Raw genomic sequence first — 20,277 nt, 5'->3', positions numbered from 1 at the left:
TCTTACAAACGAAGAAAGTCAAGATGAATCCAGAGGACTGATAAGGGGTTATTCTAATGTAGTTCCCCAAGTGATACAAACTTAGACCCTTACTATTTGTCAGTAATCTCTGTCTCTGTTTCATGCAACATTTTTGCAGAGGAAAAGCTGCTTTGAGGTTGAGGAATGCTTCTATGCTATTTTTTTTAATGTCCTAAAACACCAAATCATTAGATTCTCCTCGTTGCCATACTTTAATATCGGCAAGACAACAGAGTGGCAGGAAAAGAGAAATTTCAGTCCAGGATGTGCTAGGTGTATGCCCAATTGGCTTTAAGTGGATTTTCAGCCCTTTTTTGCCTTATATGCCTGCAGGAGAGGGCACAATAGCATCAGTTATAACATCTTTTGCACTAATTATTTCCACTGCAGGGACTGAAAGGGCGGCAGGTCAGAATCTCTGGGAAGCATGGTAAGTGTACTCTGAAAAGCCCTTCCTTCTCATGATTCTGATAATTCTTCTCACCCACCACATTTCGGAATCACTGGCCAGGCAGTCATTCAGTGTGGTCTCTGGAAAAAACAAATCCTAAGCCCTCCTCATCTGTGACTCTGTGATGACAAATTGTTAACTCATAGAAGACAATGGCTGGCAACAGAAACAGATTCTAAATTCAATGCAATCAGCAAAGTGATATAAAACTAAGAGAATAAAGATTTTAAGATGAAAGCCCTCTCTGTTTGGCATAGTTTATATCTCCCCTTGAAGTTAAGAACTATGTCTTATATCAGCCACAGCAACTTCTTTCAAGACACGTCTCCAAAGGCAAAGGAAACAAAAGCGAAAATGAACTTTTGGAACTTCATCAAGATAAAAAACTTCTGCACAACAAAGGAAACAGTCAACAAAACAAAGAGGCAACCTACGGAATGGGAGAAGTATTTGCAAATGACACTACAGACAAAGAGCTGATATCCAAGATCTATAAAGAATTCCTCAAACTCAATACCCCCAAAACAGATGATCATATCAAAAAATGGGCAGAACATATGAACAGACATTTCTCAAAAGAAGACATACAAATGGCGAACAAACACACGAAAAAATGTTTATCATCATTACCCATCAGGGAAATTCAAGTCAAAACCATATTGACATATCACCTTACACCAGTTAGAATGGCCAAAATTAACAGGATGGGACAGGAAACAACAAGTGTTGGAGAGAATGGGGAGAAAGGGGAACCCTCTTACACTGTTGGTGGGAATGCAAGTTGGTGTAGCTACTTTGGAAAAATGGTGTGGAGATTCCTCAAAAAATTAAAAATAGAGCTACCTTATGACCCTGCAATTGCATTACTGGGTATTTACCCCAAAGAAACAGAGGTAGTGAGATGAAGGGCCATCTGTAGCCCAATGTTCATAGCAGCAATGGCCACAATCGCCAAACTGTGGAAAGAGCCAAGATGCCCTTCAGGAGATGAATGGATAAAGAAAATATAGTACAAATATATAATGGAATATTATGCAGCCATCAGAAAGGATGAATACCCACGTTTTGTATCAACATGGATGGGACTGGAGTCAAGCAGAGAAAGTCAATTATAATGGTTTCACTTACTTGTGGAGCATAAGGAATGGCATGGAGGACATTAGGAGAAGGAAAGGAAAAGTGAATTGGGGTAAATCAGAGGGGGAGATGAAGCATGAGAGACTGTGGACTCTTAGAAACAAACTGAGGGTTTTGGAGGGGAGGGAGTGAAAGGATGGGTGAGCCTAATCGTGGGTATTAAGGAGGGCACGTATTGCATGGAGCACTGGATGGGGTGCATAAACAATGAATCTTGGAACACTGAAAAAATTCAAATTAAGATGTTAAAAAAAAATAACACACACACACACACACACACACACACACACACACACACACAAAAGAACTATGTATTACCTGTCACTGTAATCCACTCGGGTTTCACTAAGTTCTTAATGAAAATTTGAATTGATACTATAGCTAGGAGGGGGAAAAGAACCAAATGTGCAAATGGCTACAGGCAAGAAGAGCTAAAGTGCATTTTCTATTCTTTCTGGCATGCCTAGAGGAAGGAATCTGGGAAGGGGAAATGGAGCTCTATAGGAAAAAAGGAATCCCGGACATGAAGAGGGACTTGGACAGAATGTGAAAAGGAACCAGAGAGTCACAAAAATGATCAAGAGTCAGAAACTCAAATCCACGGTCTTGAACAGACAAGGTGCCAGCAGAATGTGATGTGAGTGTCTCCAATATGACCAGCTTCCAGGCACCCTCAGTCCTAAAGGGGCCTGCAGCAGAGGAAGTGGGCTTCTGTCCTGCAGGCAGGGCCCAGGTCAGACAGCAGGGGTACTTGCAAATGTCCACCTTCTCACTTGACACCAGGGAGTGGAATGCTGTGGGATGGAAATGTCATCACTACGAGGCCCAGTTCCGCTACCTCGATGTGGAAGGGCTCTCAGGACTGCTGACGGACTCTTTGTTTGCCTCCAACTGGCTCCATATTTCATTCCTAGAAGCATGTATTTCCTGCTGTTGTCTTTCTCCTCCTCTTGTTCACTTACTTCCTTCATTCTCCATTTACCTCCCCTTCCCTCTCTGTCTGCCATGGTCCACTGATGACACTACTGAACAGTAGTCGTGACCCCCCTTGCCTGCTGCCTCTATGGCGACCGCCTCAAGTCATCTGCTCAGAAGATACCATTCTGCAAAGCCTTCTTCCATATTCCGACAGTGTCCTGCACATACATATCCACGTTATATTCATAGTAAGAGCCAATATGGATGGGAATTTACTGTGTGGCTGGCTCCAGTCCGGATTTACATTTGCCCAACTTAGTCCTTCAGAAACCCCAGTAGATCCTGTTTGCATTTCCATTTCATGTAGATGGTACCTGAGGCACAGAGATGGTAAGCGACTAGCTCAAGGCCACACAGTGAGTAGGACAGCCAGGACTGTAACCCAGGTGGTGTCTCTCCAGAGCCCCTGTTCTTCACTTCTCTGCTCTAGTGTTCCTGTTACAGGATTGATTACATTGCTAATATTTCATGTCTGTCTGTCTTTCCCTGTAAGCTGTAAGATTCTGAAGAGTAGAAGAGTTCTTTTCACCTTTGAGTCCCCAGGGCTTCGACAGGCCCTGGACCTGGTGCACAGTGAACAGATGTTTACGGCATGAGTGGGTAAAGGAATGGGTAGTTAGAATCAGTAAATATAGGAATTATTTGCCAAAAAAGCCTGAAAAGTCTTCTATAGCCTTGGGTAAGTGACCTAGCATTCTAAAGCTTCAGTTTCCTCATCTGTTCAGATGGGGATAATTTGAACACCTGTCTCACTGGGGTGCTGTTGGGACTACATCACAAGATGCATACAAGGAGCTCAGATCAGGGCCTAGAGTGTGGTAAGTGGTCAATACATGTTGGTTATTATTATTATTGTTAGTATTATTATTAGGATTCTTCTCCAGTGGTCTTTGGAATCACAATACTCTCTTCACTCTGGATTTTTTTTTTTTTTAACAGTACCAGTGACCTTTATTGTTTGTAATGGGAACTGGAAGAAGAGGGGACATGACAGGCCCAGCTTCGGGGGGGCAGCTCCAAAGACCTACTCTGTCTCCGTCTACCAAAAAGCCATTCTGGAAACTTTTTTAGTGTGAACACACCTGGAAGAAATGGGATAAACTAGATGACCTGTCAAGATGCTTCTTGGCTTAGGAGCCAATGGATCCAGGTGCTAAAGACAGCAGAGATGGAAATGTTCATCTGTGCTCCAGAAAAATAACAGTCACAAAGGACTACTGAAAATAACTTCCATTTCATAGGGTGGGGGAGGTAGAAAGAGTTGTCTTCTTCAGGGAAGGACCCTTGCCAGTTTTGTTTTGTGAAAAACGTGTCTTGACTTTGGCGGTTTCAAACACACACCAAGAAACCAAACTGAATAAGCAGCTTAAACATAAACAGAATTTAAACATTAGTTTCCAAGTGGCTGCCTACGAAAACAAGTTCAAGTGCTATTAATTGGAACTTTAACCTCTAAATCTAAATAATTAAAATTCCATTAACTTACTAAATATTAAATACAAATTCCATGATAGAGAGCTGGTGTCCAGTTTAGCTTATTACAGTGCTGCTTGACAGATGGAGACTCAAGTCCTTGGCCGCATGATAGGCCACAGCCCATTCCCCTCCTCACTGTGTCACTGGAAATTAGGACTCATTGTCTAAGCTATTATACATACATGCAAAGTGTGACCATATTCAGAAACATAGTATACTCTCAGAGCTGTGGCTACCCAGCCATTTCAAACCTATGCTAAAAATTAAACCTTTTGGTTGAGTTGCTTGCTTTTTTTCCTACTGTCGGATATTGTCATGGGGCTTTTTTTTTTTTTTTTTTTGACAAGGCAATCTTTATTATGCATTATTCAAAACTCTCTTTGTCCTTTCTAATGGCATTTGCTAGACTTGGAGTATTATTCTTATCTGTGTTTCAGACTACCTTTCTCCATTTCATCCAAATTCGATTTGGGTTCCAACCATAGCCATCACGACAGAATTAGCATGTATTAAGTGTTTGTAAATTATGATCAGGAGTTGTCTTAGACATGGAAATAATTCTATTTAGTTCCAACAAAACGTCAAATTCCTGACCCTCTCTCCATATTGACAGATGGCAGGTCAGGTTCGAGAGTTGGCTTTCTTCCACAAAAGGTAAGATTGAAAGACAGCAGCAATGGGGACCTCTAGGTCAGTGCTTCTCGGAACTCAGCACACGTAAGAATCACCTGGAAAATTGTTAAAACGCAGACTCCTTATGCTCAGAGGTTCTGTTAGACTCAGTAGGTCTGAAGTGGGCCTAATAATTTGCATTTCTTTTTTTTTTTAAGATGTATTTACTTATTTATTTATTTGAATGAGAGAGAGGGACAAGCAGACTTCACTGAGTGCAGGGCCCCACGCCGGGTTTGATCCCAGGACTCTGAGATCATGACCTGAGCCAAAATCAAGAGTCAGACACTTAACCCACTGAGCCACACAGGTGCCTCTAATTTGCACTTCTAATGTATTTCTACGGAATCCTGAAGCTGCAAGTCCAGGCCTGCACTTTGCGCTCTGCTCCAGCAATCACAGAACAAAATCATCTGGAAGGACCAAGTCTTCCATCCTGCTGTCCCTGCCTATCACCAAAGGAGCACAGATAAAGGCTACCATCAGTGGACAGCAGGTTCCTCCAGGTGCAGAACCTACTAGATCTCCATTATCTAAGTCATCCTGCTTATCTCCAGGAAGCATGATTTTAAAAACCTTAGATACCAAAGCTTAACCTTCACCTTCCTATTACTCAGAATCCTTGCAAATCACAGTTCATGAGCCCCTGTATAGAGAAGCTCCAGTGGCTCATGACCACCATTTATTCAGATCAAAGGAAACCGTTCAAACATTCAAACAGTGGGTGGCCTTGAATGGCTGGCTGGCTGAGAGGAGGCCACAATACGAACGCACCATATTTGTTTTACCATTCCCCTACTAAAAAACATGTGGAGTCCCTCCCAACACCTACTTTTCACTGTTATAAAATACACGGCAAAGAAGATACTGGGATGTACTATAATACTCTCGTTAACATACGTGGGTATTTCTGTGGGACAGATCATTAGAAAAAGAAATCCCCAACTGGATCAAGGCTATCAGACTCCTTACGTTATGCAGTGTCTTTACTTCTTACACTCCAGTTTTAGGTCTATGAACATCTTCTAAAAGTTGACCTCTGAAAAAAGTAACTCTTAAATCAATCATTCCATCAGTAATTCTCTGGTTTCATATCTTAGATTTCTTATTTTATGGGGTACGGGATCCACAAAAAATTAGCAAAATACCTTTTTTTTTTGTACAGTTAATGTACAAATGTTCACTGGTCAGTGAACACTTTTTACTAAGTACTACCTTCTGCTAATACATGGAAGAGAAGAAGATATTTGAAAAAACAGAAACAAAGAAAATCTGGTTTCTGATGATATGCCAAAGTATATTAAAAATGTATCTGTTGGGAAGATATGTGCTCCAGGCTCACTGGATTTTTCTGAGTTCCTGAAATCCTCTGAGCAACTTACCTCTACAGGCTCTGGAACGCCCTTTTCTATTCATTTCCACGGTCCACTTTCAGCCACTTTCTGATCCTGGCATGAGCATTATTCCCTCAAGGGAATAATCACAAGGCTTGTGATGCCTCTAGCCTAGGTCAGGCTTTTTCCTATGTGCTCTTTTAGAACCAAACTCTTTTATGTCAGAGAACTTAATATATTAATTATGTGTTCATTAGAATTACTAGCCTGTAAATTCAAAAGTTCAGGGACTGTGTCCGTGTCTGCTTTTATCCAGAGTATCTGGATATTTTTTATCCATTTATCCAGAGTGTCTCGCTGAGTACCTGGCTCATAGCTGAAGTTCAATAATTACAGAGAGAGAATATGAAAAAATGAGAATAAATATGAATATGTGACTTCTAAAAGACTCGAATTATTTCCTTTCTTTTTTTAAGTTTGGCTTATTTTATTATTTTATATTATTATTTTTTATTATTTTTCAAAGAATTTATTTATTTATTTATTTGACACAGAGAGAGAGAGAGAAAGAGAGAGAGAGAGCACAAGCAAGGGAGTGGCAGGCAGAGAGAGGCAGAAGAGGGAGGGAGAAGCAAGCTCCCCATGGAGCAGGGACCCTGGGATCCTGACCTGAGCGTAAGGGACATGCTTAACTTACTGAGCCACCCAGGCACCGAGGTTTTGTTTATTTAAGTAATCTCCGTGCCCAACATGGGGCTCAAACTCATGACCCGGATATCAAGAGCCACGTGCTCTTCTGAGCCAGCCATGTGCCCCCAGAAATATTTCTTCCTACTACAGATCTTCAGTAGGGTATTTGAGTATTTAGTCTTCATGAAAAACGTAATGCAAAAGAAATTTTTGAAAGTGAAAAAAATTCACCCATGTAGCGACCACCTTAAGAGAGCAGCTATTCTTTCTTATATCTTTTTCCTAATCTTTGTCCAAATCCATATTTTTATAAAATATACCCGTTCATGACTTGAAGAGACTAGAACCACAACCAAATTTTATGTGACAGTTTCTTCTTAGAGAATAAGAAGTTTCTTTTATAGAAGAACAAACAAATAAATGCTATAACTGGCAAGGTTATTCAATAGGAAACCACTGGCACATGGTTCTAGCATAACAGTACACCCACTCTTTGCTGTTTGGATACAGCATTACACACCTGTTTGTTTGTTTTTTAAGATTTTATTTAATTCTTTGATAGAGAAATCACAAGTAGGCAGAGAGGTGGGGGGAGCAGGCTCCCCAGCTGAGCAGGGAGCCCGATGCAGGGCTCGATCCCAGGACCCTGAGATCATGACCAGAGCTGAAGGCAGAGGCCCAACCCACTGAGCCACCCAGGCACCCCTACACACCTGTTTTTATAAGTTAGTCGAACAGTTCTCGTACCTTCCCATTTCCCAGGCTGCTGTTCTTTGGAAGCCTGCTCCCATTTAGAAATAATGTCACATATCTAGAAGACAAGTGGAAAAATGGAAATTTAGAGCAATTCTCAAATCAGCATTTTTTTGAAGACAAGCATGTCTACACACTGAAAAATTTCTAATCAACATGGTCAAACTAGACAGACTGAAGCCTTTTGTTTTAAGCTTCTGTGCACTCCTGGTTTTAGACTTAATTATAAATTGCTCTTTGGTCCACTTATCCTCTTGGACACCCATTAACTTTGGACTGCGGCCATGAATTTTTTACTCAAAAAGGAATCTTAATGAAAGACTGCATGAGACTGAAAACAAGACTGTTCCAGGAATTTTTCCATAATTTAGTCACTGAAGAAGCAACATTTCCACCTTCTGAGTTTCTAAAGAGTAGAATTACTAAGTTATCTGGATAACTGAAGTTATCTTAAAAATCCTGAAATATAATCTTAAGATTCTTTCATTGGGAAAGAAAAAAAAATCTTCAGATATCAAATAAATGTTTGCTTGCTTTTTTAACAGGTCATCTAGAGAATTATAAATAAGAGTTTTCAAAAATATGTGGTAAGCAGTTACTCAGCAAAACCCCCAGCATTTACTCAGCTCAAGTCAACCAAAAAGACTAGCTTTTCTTCTTGACTAATTATTAACAATAGTGCTCTAGGAATGTGTGTCTCAAAAATTTACATTTTAATGTGCTGAACTGAATAGGATATACCTGGCCCTGGGGAGAAAAGGGCACTCCTTTATCTAGATTTCTCAAAATGCAGCCACACATGCAGGGGGGTAGGGGGGAAGAGAGGTGGGTAGCACACCTAGGAACCAACATTCTTTTTTTTTCTTTTTCTTTTTTTTAAGATTTTGTTTATTTATTTGACACACACAGAGAGAGATCACAAGTTGGCAGAGAGGCTGGCTGAGGGGGAGGGGGAAGCAGGCTCCCCGCCAAGCAGAGAGTCCGGATGCAGGGCTCGGGCTCCATTATAGGACTCTGAGATCATGACCTGAGCTGAAGACAGAGGCTTAACCCACTGAGCCACCCAGGCACCCTGGAACCAACATTCTTAATGAGCTTCAATAGTGTTCTCTGTAACCCCTTCCAGCCCCAACAGGCTGATCTGCAGGTGAAGCTGGGCTTTGGTAGTTCAGCGTAAAGTACTGACATTTCACGTCCTCTAAACCTGTGGGATCTGTTACTTCTGATCTTATTCCTTCTAGTCTGCCTCAATTCCTTCATCTTCAAATCACAGAAATACCTTCACCTCACTACAAGGCTCTTATTCCCAAAAGCAATCAAGGACCATATCGTGTCAGGAAAGGGCCCAGACCCAGTTCTAGTTGTGTGATCAGGTGTAAACCGTCTATTGCTTCCTCATTATCAAATAAGAGGGCTATTTCTGTAAGGTTCCTAGGGTTCTGCATTCTGTATTTCTCTTACCATTGCTAGATGGAAACTTTATTAAAGTCATTTGACCATGACCTAGAAAAGATTTTTTTTAAAAATCTTCCAGTTGTCCATCTTTGTTCATGATTTTCCTTGTGTTTGCAATTTCCTCTTTATTTCCCCAGGCCCATTTTCCACCCATCCTTCGAAGTCCAGTTCAGCTCCTCCCTATTTTCCAGCACTGAACTTAATCTCTCCATCTGTGGAACATTCCCAGGACTCTTGAATCATTTATCACTTTCAATTCTGGCTTAAGTTTTTCAGTGTATATGGCTGCTGTTCCCCAAAGAAAATTATAAGTTCACTGTGGACAGGGACTACTTCTGGTCCTTCTTTGCATTCCCCTCAAGGTCCAGCCCAGCTCCTATGATGGGTGAATGAGTACTGCCTAGTGAATGAGTACAATAAAAACGATTCTATTAGAGTTTCCATACCTCTTCTCTTATTACCCTACTAGTGAGAGTAGTATTCCTATTATCTCTCTCCCGTCTTAACACGGAGCATGTGTGTGCGCAGATTGTGTTTAAGCATTCTATGCTTTTAGCAATTTTTTTTTTATTGTACAGATTAGGTAACTTAAAATTTTTGAGACCTCCTGAACTGATTTTTTGCAAATAGCAAAAGGTAGCTTCTTGGCTGTCTGCTGGGTCTGCTTTCTTAAAAGGAGTTGGCTTCACCTTAATGTTTCCTTGAAGACAGTGCTCTAAATCCCTGCCAGAAGGATCATCCGTGAATAATGCAAAGCCGGACTGTGTTGGCTTCCTCATTCCTGTGTCCTGGTTCAAAGTGTTCAAAAATTCTTCCACTGTGGTAGATGCATCAAATCCAACTACCTACGCAGGAATAACAAAGTTGTTTTCTTAATTAAAAACTACGTACATTTCAAACTTGAATTTCAAGAAGGATTTCGGGGGGTGGGGGAGAAACGGCACATTTGATGCATGATTAATGATAACATGTATTTATCTAGGTGCTTTAACTTCTCCCATACCAAAGCTCCACTGGAGAAAATTAATGTCACCTTAATTGCTAGGTTGCTGTAAGAATTCAGAAATCTTGGCTTCAGCCAACAGACATGAATTCAGAAAAACCAAAATCATGTGACAGCCATAAACATCTTGCAGAGATGTCATGCTTAGCCATTGAAAGCAAAGCAAGAACTACAGTACAATATGCAATCTTTAAGCTAATGGAAAAAAGTAAATAAGAAATAGACTTAAACAGTCATGAGGATGTAAAGAGGAGCATAGGGATCATAGTCAATAATCTTGTAATCACTTTGTATGGTGACAAATGGTAACCAGACTTATCTTTGTGATCATTTCGTAATGTCTATAAATGTAGGATCACCACGTTGTACACCTAAAAGTAGTGTTAACATTGTGTGTCAACACTTCAATTTAAAATGAATAAATAAATAAAAATAAATAATGTTTGTTTCTTTAATACGCAGTTACATATCTGAACTCCATGATAAAAAGCTATGGCTGCCAAGATTAGCTGCCAGCTTTGAAACATGTTTGCTTCAGTTAAAAAGTGAACATCTAGGGGCATCTGGGTGGCTTAGCCAGTTAAGTGTCTGCCTTCAGCTCAGGTCATGATCTTGGGGTCCTGGGATCGAGCCCCATGTCGGGCTTCCTGCTCTCTCTTCTGCTTTTCTCCTTGATCGTGCTCTCTCTCAAATAAATTTAAAATCTATTAAAAAATAAGTGAACACTTAGATATGAGAGCTGGAAGACCTGGAGGAGTTTTCCCAGATAATTCCTGAGATTTGGAGACTTTGAAAAAACTACACAGACACTGTACACACCCACTATCAGTAATTATTTTGTCACCTAGCAAGTGCTGGTGGGAAAGGCCTCAACCAAAGTATTTTTGATTTTCTCTATCAGAATTATAAGAGCAGTAAAACTCCCTTATTTTGCTCAATTTGGATTTCAGTGTGACTCCTTCTTAGCAAACTATTTCAAAACTCAGTTGTTGTGTTAGAAGACTTGATATATTTGCACGTTTATGATCACTCTCAGTTGCTAATAAAGGCAGGTGGACAGTCTTGTGTCCCTATCCCACAGAGGCGACATGTAGGATTCAAGGTGGGGCAAGCATGCTTTCAGCAGGACAGAAAGTGTAACTCACCTGATATATCCCATTCATGAAGTGCACGGGGATACTGAAGGGCAAAGAATGATGGTAAGGGTTTCGAAGAAGGGTTGAAAGAATTTCCATTCTTGAGGGTCTTGCTTCTCGATCTCCGTTTTGTTGTGTTCTTTCTACACATCGCTGGCAATAAATGGCATATTTTCCAAATTCTGTCCTATAATACACAACTTAAGATAAAGCCTAGGAATAAATTTAAGACACCTAATACATTAGGTTGGTGTACATTACCATGTCTTATGCAAATTTTGACAGTAATTCTTCTTTTTGAATAATATTAAACTGCTACACCTTTTCTCAAATCCTAGTTTTACTTTTGCAACTGACTGAATTAACCTTCCCTACAAAGAACTTCTTCCTCTTTATTTCATTATTGTAGACACAAAATCAATTTATATTTACCAGTCATTATATAGTCAATAGAGAGTAATTATATTAACAAATACAAAGGAAACAACGGTATAAAAATAGGATAGACTAACTTAAGAAACATGATGTGGCCGAGTTCTCTTTGGAGGAACATGGCAGTTAGTGCTTGACTGCTAAACTAGGTAAGAAAATACCTTCAAACAAACAAACAAAATACACGCATTTTCCTTCTTTACCCCATAAAACATGCACTTCTTAAAAAATCTTAAGCATTAAAGAAAACCACTGGAGTAAATAAATGCAAAAACTGGACAGAGATCTTATTTGCCCTCATTTGTTATATACAATTTTTATAAAAGCAAACTGCTAATACCTCCTAATATGTTTGTACTATAAAGTGTCTTCTAGGCAGACCTTAAAATGTCACCCTTTAGAGGTGCTTGGCTGGCTCAATCAGTAGAGCATGTGACTCTTGATCTCAGAGTTGTGAGTTCAAAACCCACAATAGGTGTAGAGATTACCTAGAAATGAAATCTTTAAAATGCCTCCCTTTGGGGCACGTGGATGATGCACCTGCATAAGCAACTGACTCCTGGTTTCAGTTCAGGTCGTAATCTCAGGGTCATGAGATCGAGCCCTGTGTCGGGCTCTGCATTAAGCCCAGAGTCTGCTTAGTACTCTCTCTCCCTCTCCCCTCTCTGTGCATGCTCACTCACTCTCTCTTTCCCTTTCTCTCTCAAATATATAAATCTTTAAATGCCACCCTTTGTTTAGGGGCTTTTCAGTGACTGTAACTAAAAATGATGTGCCCTTGGGGCCCCTGGCTGGCTTTGTCAGGAGAGCATGGGACTCTTGATCTCAGGATCATGAGTTTAAGCCCCATATTGAGTATAGAGATTACGTAAAAATATAAATAAATAAATAAATAAATAAATAAATAGAATTGCATGACTCTGATCACGGAGTCCCTGAAATATAATACACATCGAGGAGTATTTTCCTACTATTTCCAAGTTGTTTTGTGTTTCATTGTGTTTGTTTTGTTTGTTTTAGAGCCAGGGTCTATTTAAGTCCTGGAAGATGAACTTGTTACACAGAATGATCGTGGTAGCCCCTGGCTGGGTGCCCTAGGTCCCACTGTTAAGAAAGCCATACTGACGCTTGGATTTTGAATGTCTTTTTGAAGGGAGTAACAATTCTGAAGCAATTCAAATACACACAGGTATAAAAGGAGGGAAGACCCTCCGGGAAGTTTTCCCACATTAAAGAATTCAATGTAGAGGAAAATATCAGGGAAAACAAAGGAAACAAAACAGTTGCTTTTACGGAATGAGCACCCACTCTTGCTAAGTCATCCACCCCTAAAATGTACAAAGACTTTTCACTTAAAAATATTCTTTGCAGGGACGCCTGGGTGGCTCAGTGGGTTAAGCCACTGCCTTCGGCTCAGGTCATGGTCTCAGGGTCCTGGGATCGAGCCCCACATCGGGCTCTCTGCTCAGCAGGGAGCCTGCTTCCCCTTCTGTCTTTGCCTGCCTCTCTGCCTACTTGTGATCTCTGTCAAATAAATAAACAAAAAATCTAAAAAAAAAAAAATTCTTTGCCAGTTTTTTAAGCTCTTATTGCAATCTTCTGTAAGAGATTTAACACAACAAAGGAAATATTTTTCAAGCCTCACATAAAGGAGAACCAAAGGCTTCCTGCATCAACATTTGTTTCACACCTTCTCCCGCAAATGTACCTGGCAGGTTACTAAATACTTATGACTTATTGTCGACTTTCAGAGCCACGTAAACGGTTCGGCCGGCTAGTTCTCTGCACACCTGGAATCTGCATTCCTCTTTAGGTGGAGCCTGAGGAGCCACAGGAAAGGATGGTGGGGAAGGAAGAGCCCAACACAGAGAGCCAAGAGCTGCCAGCCCTGGGCAAAGAGAAGCACCACGGGTTAGACACCACCTGGCAGTCAGAGATCCAAGTGAGAGCCAGTGTGACTGACGGAGGCTGAGAGGAAAGGGATGAGGATGGTCCTTCTCAGCCCCCACAGGTGTTTGCTTCTCCCACATAAATACTATCCGCTTCGAGTATTTGTAATACATAAAAACATTCCATGTTCCATAATCCATCTAGTTGTATACCCTACTGTCTACAATGAGGTACCCAAGGTCATGTAGATATGGTAGTCCCTTTGACATCACTCTCAAAAGATGAGGGGCATTGCTTTTGTCCACTTAGGTATTTACTCATTTGCTGAGGTGGAAGTCATGGCTTTGAGGAAAGGCAGACTGAAAAACAGAAAAAAAATCAAATGCGCCAAACCAGAGCCAATCTACCCACACATAGACACATATATACATATCTAAACAACAGGCAAGTATAATGGTATTAGCAGAGGTTATCTCTAGGTAATGGGATCATATGTGATTTTTGTTTTTCCTTTGCTCTGTTTTGTATCCTCTTTTCATCTTATTGTTTTTAAGTAAGCAAGTATAACTTCAATCATTTTGCAAATGTTATATGAAAAAGGAGGGGGAAAAGGCACCGTCTCTACTCTTGAGTTACCTACAGTCTAGGAGAATTGTATATTTTAACAGTAATTTACAATAAAACATGGTCAATACCATATCATAATCATTCTTTTTTTTTTTAGTATAACCAACGGAGGAAATAATTAATTGTTGTACCAGTCAGGGAAGAATTCACAGGAGATATGTTGCCTGGGCCAACTATCAAGTCTATAGGTGGGAAGAGAGAAGGGGATCCATGGAGCAGGAGGAACAGCAGGTGCACAAGGAAGGATAATGTGCAGGCGCAGTGCGTCTGAAGAACGGGGTGTGTTTGTTCCTTCGCATATGCTGGGTGCAGGATGCATAAAACTAAGGGGAGGCCTTTGGAGCTAGATTATGAAGGGTCCTTAATGTAAATGAAGCTTAAGCCTCCAATATCGCTCATGCACAGGCCCTCCATGGCCCGGGAAAGGCCCTATCAACTGTGTTTACATCATCCTGTGTTCTTTTAAAATGTGTGAAAGTAGCATACTTACGAAAATATAACCCATCAGTAATAGTATAAGCTTAAATTGTATAAGCTTTAAGCCCCATGAAACCTGAATCCCCTGAAAGTATTATTTGCTAGACTAAGAACTTTCCAGTTTCATCCTGCAGTTAATAGGCAGTTAATAAGCAAAGATTAAAATCATTCACCAAAGAGTAAACACCCGTGGTCAAAAGCCACCAGAAAATATATTTGGCTACACTAATAGTTAAAGAAATGCATCCTAAATCACTACTGGCATACCACTCTTTACCTGGAAAGAATTTAAAAGCAGAATTACATTGAACATTGTCAAAAAGATACGGAAATTCTAGAAATGGATTCAAAGAAATTCGCTGGACTTGTACACAGGGTTTAGGCTCAGAGTGGTCTACTGTGGTGGTACTTATCATAAGAAGAATGATTGGAAGAACCTAAATGTGTAGTGGTTGATCTTAATGCACCATTAATGTTTCTGAAGAATGGTGATGATACAGGGGAAATGTTATGTCCTACAGTTTTAAAAAAGTAGCATGCACACTGCAGTTCTGGTGACATGGAAACAGTGAGTGTGCATAAGCACATACACAAACACATTTATACAGAAACATATAAACGTAGAAATAAACTGAAAGAATATACATCAAAATATTAATAGCTATTTTTCCCTTTTCATTCTTTTCACATTTTTCAAATGTCTAGATTGAATATGTATCATCCTTACAGTGAGGAAAACAACATCATTTTAAATTGCATGTGTATGTATCAGTAGATACCTGCAGCGGTCCTGGTTGATTCTGTGGCTGTCTCCGTCTTGTCTGTTTAATGAGCTGACAGCAAATTTCATTCTGGAGCTCAGGATGTGTCAGACAGATTTGCAAAGCACTCTGGGCTAGAGATACATGGTAATCAATCGCAGGGGAGTCAACTGCTGCATTTATAAAAAGCTGGCATGTCTGAATTAAACAAAAAAGGAAAGATATATTCAAGGTGAGAAATGATTAGATTTATTCTGCATGAATTATATTGATTTTCTTCATAGCAACAGTTTTTGTTTAAAAGGCCGGAATGAGACATAGTAAGATAACACTAACCGAAGCTAACTGCAGTGGCTACATTAAAATCAGACCAAGTAGATTTCAGAGCAAGGAATTCTTCGAGGGATAAAGAGGATTATTTTATAATGACAATGGGGTCACTTCTGATAGAGGACATAACAATCCCAAATGTTTACATGCTTGGGGAGCCTGAAAGCCTCTGCCTTCAGCTCAGGTCATGATCTCAGGGTCCTGGGACCCAGCCCCACATGGGCTCTCTGCTCAGTGGGGTGCCTGCTTCCCATCTCTCTTTGCTTGCCTCTCTGCCTACTTGTGATCTCTATCAAATAAATAAATAAAATCTTAAAAAAATAAAAAAACCTTTAAAAAAATGTTTATGTGCTTTATAACACAGCTTCCAAATATATGGAGCAAAGCCTGATAGGATTGCAAGGAGAAACAGACAAATCCACAATTATAGTTGGAGATTTCAATATCCCTTTCATAATAATTGAGAGAACAAGTAGACAGAAAATTATTAAGGATTTAGAAAACTGCAACGACACTATTAACCAACTTGACCTAATTGACATTTATAGAACACCACGCAAGAGCACCATATGCATTCGTTTAAAAAGTATACAGAACATTAATGATCTGTCATCCACAAGACTATAAACTTTGTATGAACAGTGACTTTGCTTTATCTTTGTATTCACTACACAGCATAGAGTGACACAGTAAATGTTTAATGAATTAATGCATTTATTTATTTATTTTTAGAGATTTTATTTATTTGATAGAGAGAGACACAGTGAGAAAAGGAACATAAGCAGGAGGAATGAGAGAGGGAGAAGCAGGCTTCCCGCAGAGGAGGGAGCCCAATGCGGGGCTCAATCTCAGGACCCCTGGATCATGACCTGAGCCGAAGGCAGATGCTTAACAACTGAGCCACCCAGGCACCCCAAATTAATACATTTAAAATCTGATTAAATATAATATATATTAAGAAAGGTTAAAGGGAAGTGCATAAACACAAATGGTTGGCTTTAACTACCATGTTGTTAAATACAGTAGGTAGTCTTTACTCCTTCTGAGAATAGAATATAATCAAATAAATTGCCTCTCTAATCGAAAGCACTGCACCCAAGCATTACATGAAATATGCAATGAAAAAAAGATTTCCACCAGTCAATTTCATCATAGTAAGGAAGTATCTATCATTATCTTATGGATGTTGAATTTGCCAAATGCCTTTTCAGCATCTATAGAGATGATGGTCTATGATAATATATAATAGTAAGAGGCACCCTAATATTTAGCCATCCCTGGTTTCCTGGAGTAATTCTCTTTCAGTCACCATTTGGTATTCTTTTAAAGTGATGCTGGGGTGCCTGGTGGCTCAGTGGGTTAAGCCTCTGCCTTCGGCTCAGGTCGTGATCTCAGGGTCCTGGGATCGAGTCCCGCATCGAGTCTCGCAGGCGGGGAGCCTGCTTCCTCCTCTCTCTCACTGCCTGCCTCTCTGCCTACCTATGATCTCGCTTTGTCAAATAAATAAATAAAATCTTAAAAAAAAATAAAGTGATGCTGGTTTTTGTTTACCTAGATTTTATTAGTTTTTGCATGAAATGCTCTGTTTTGTACAAGCTTTTCTGGGGTTTTGTATCAAAGCAATATTTCACAAAAAGAATCAGGTAATATGATGACTGAGAATTGCTTCAGGGTAATCCAATGTTGGGGAGCAATAAGAGTGGGGAGATGAAAACAAAACTGGCTATGTGCTGACAACTGTGCAGCTCAATGACAAGTGCCTTGGACCTCACAATATTTTCTCTACTGTTACATAGGTTTGAAATTTTCTTTCTTTTTTCTTTAAGATTTTATTTATTTATTTGACAGACAGATCACAAGCAGGCAGAGAGAGAGGAAGGGAAGCAGGCTCCCTGCTGAGCAGAGAGCCTGATGGGGGCTCGATCCCAGGATCCTGAGATCATGACCCGAGCCGAAGGCAGAGGCTTTAACCCACTGAGCCACCCAGGCACTCCTGAAATTTTCTTTGTGTGTGTGTGTGTGTGTGTTATGTTAGTCACCATACCATGTATCATTAATTTTTGGTGTAGTGTTCCAAGATTTATTGTTTACGTATAACACCCAGTGCTCCACGCAATACGCCCTCCTTAATACCTACCTACCACGCAATACGCCCTCCTTAATACCTACCACCAGGCTGCTACCCTATGACTTGGCAACTATACTACTGGGTATTTACCCCAAAGATACAGATGTAGTGAAAAGAAAGGCCATATGCATCCCAATGCTCATAGCAGCAATGTCCACAATAGCTAAACTGTGGAAGAAGCCGAGATGCCTGTCAATAGACAAATGGATAAAGATGTGGTCCATACACACAATGGAATATTACTCAGCTATCAGAAAGGATGAATACCCAACTTTTGCATCCACATGGAGAATGCTGGAGTGGATTATGCATAAGGAATAACATAAAATTTTCTGAAATAAAAAGTAAAAAAAAAAACCCCAGAATTGGGGTAATTTCCTTCCTTTTCCATGCTTTTAGACATTTAAACAGGATTGAAATGATCTATTCTTATATAGTTTGGCAAATCCCCCTACTTAAATTTCATTCTCCATTCAATTTGGGCCATTTACACTTCATTTATTACTTCATCCAGATTTTCCAACATATTGTATGGAATCTTTCTTTTTGGGGTATTTGTGTATTCTACAGGAGGCTTTTTAAATTTTTTAAAATTTTTATGATTTTATTTGTTTATTTGACACAGAAAGAGAGGGAGAGGGAGAGGAAGGCAGAGGGAGATGGAGAAGCAGGCTTCCTGATAAGCAGAGAGTCTGATTCAGGGTTTGATTCCAGGACCCCAGGATCATGACCTGAACCAAAGGCAGATGCTTAACCAACTGAGCCACCAAGTGCCCCCATTATGGTAGTTTTAAAACATGAGCAAAAATAAAGAGAACAGTGTATCGATCACACATGTACCCATTACTCAGTGTTACAATCATCAGCATTTTGCCAAACTTGTTTCATTCAAACCACCTTCCACCTTTTTTCTGGAATATCTTAATATACATCATGTTATTTTATCAATAAATAGCTCACTATGGATCTCTAAGTGATAAAGGATTTTTCAATGACCATCATAACACCAAATTAATAATAATTTATGTTATCTAATAAACAGATGATTTTTTTTTGAGATAGGAGAAATGTAGGCAAGAAGCCAAAAGAAAGATAAAAATTGAGACTCTAAGAAACTAGGGCAAAATGAAATACCAAGGTCCTGGTGTGGATTAAAGACCTGAATCCACAGAAGGTACACAAGATTCTGAGACTGGAGGAAAGGAAGAGAAGGAAAATAAATGAAAGAATGTCTATTGGGGAGTGAGATTTGAGGCGTTCATGTCTGATGCTCTCTAATTTTCTTGATGAAATAGAAGGTAAGTTTGTTGTGAAGAACATTATTGAATAGGGAGTTTGGCAGGGGGGTGTTAACAAAGAGAAGCAAAAGAAGAGTAAGTCAGCCCCAAAGAATAAAGACCACAGATTTATATTGACTCCAGTCCACACGTGGTTGCAAAACAAAAAAAGTGAATGGCTCAAAACAAGGATTTTAGGATGAAAAATGGGAGAATAAGAAAATAAGAGAACTTGTAGGCTAAGAGATAATGGTTATAGAAAGAGATATTAGAATTGAAGCTTTTTGAACAAATGAAGCAAGATGGGATCAGGGGGAAGACAAACCATAAGAGACTCTTAATTTCACAAAACAAACTGAGGGTTGTGGGGCAAGGGGTGTGGAGGGAGAGGGCAGTTGGGTTATGGACATTGGGGAAGGTATGTACTTTGGGGAGTGCTGTGAAGTGTATAAACCTGGCGATTCACAGACCTGTTCCTCTGGGGCTAATAATACATTCTATGTTAATAAAAAATTAAAAATTATTAAAAAAAAGAATTGAAGACCTGTACCCCTGGGGATAAAAATATATGTTTATAAAAAATAAAAAATTAAAAAAAAACAAAACAAAACAAAACAACAACAACAAAAAAAAGATACTAAGATAACCCCCCCCCCCCAAAAAAAAGAATTGAAGCTTTTAGAGGTAGTATACTTATAAGGAATGGTGGGGTCAGGATATGGACATGGAGAATGGGAAGGTGAAGCGGACTACAGGTGAAGCTTCCTGGCATTAAGAAGGTCGGACTCTTTTTTTTTTTTTAATTTATTTATTTGATAGAGCAAAATCACAAGTAGGCAGAGAGGCAGGCAGAGAGAGAGGAGGAAGAAGACTCCCTGCTGAGCAGAGAGCCCGATGCAGAGCTCGATCCTAGGACCCTGGGATCATGACCTGAGCCAAAGGCAAAGGCTTTAACCCACTGAGCCACCCAGGTGCCCCAAGAAGGTCAGGAGTCTTAAGACCACACACTGGTAAGTGAAGTGAAAATAAAGTCGTTCAACATAACAGCAAAATTTGAGGTGGAAAGAAAGAGTGTGAATTGGGAGCTAAGATCCTTAATGAGATTCGAAGAGTTACCAGAAAATGACTAATGCAGAGATGAGGGGGATAAAGAGTGATATCGTTGAATCGCAAAAGTTTCAAGTGATCAGGGATTTCTAATAGAAATTGAGTAGTAAGGATTGGAGAATAGCACTGGAGAAGAGGGTGC

The 20,277-nt window shown here is 39.9% G+C and overlaps 1 protein-coding gene across 5 annotated transcripts in view; it reads right to left on the bottom strand.

Moving 5' to 3' along the window:
- The window catches only part of PLEKHH2 (pleckstrin homology, MyTH4 and FERM domain containing H2), a 120,645-nt gene that overhangs the window by 15,230 nt on the left and 85,138 nt on the right, over positions 1-20,277 (bottom strand). For 4 of the 5 annotated variants that reach the window (XM_082746743.1, XM_082746746.1, XM_082746744.1 and 1 more), the window contains 5 exons: positions 15,312-15,491; positions 13,329-13,426; positions 11,116-11,293; positions 9,657-9,812; positions 7,473-7,570 (listed from right to left, as the gene is read on the bottom strand). In XM_082746743.1, the coding sequence (XP_082602869.1) occupies positions 7,473-7,570; positions 9,657-9,812; positions 11,116-11,293; positions 13,329-13,426; positions 15,312-15,491 (710 nt within the window). The remainder of the gene's footprint in view (positions 1-7,472; positions 7,571-9,656; positions 9,813-11,115; positions 11,294-13,328; positions 13,427-15,311; positions 15,492-20,277) is intronic. The other variant, XR_014315941.1, reaches the window with a different exon arrangement.

This window comes from Mustela nivalis (assembly GCF_964662115.1).
Source record: "Mustela nivalis genome assembly, chromosome: 8".
Taxonomy (NCBI): Eukaryota; Metazoa; Chordata; class Mammalia; order Carnivora; family Mustelidae; genus Mustela; species Mustela nivalis.
This window is presented reverse-complemented; position numbering and strand designations above follow the sequence as displayed.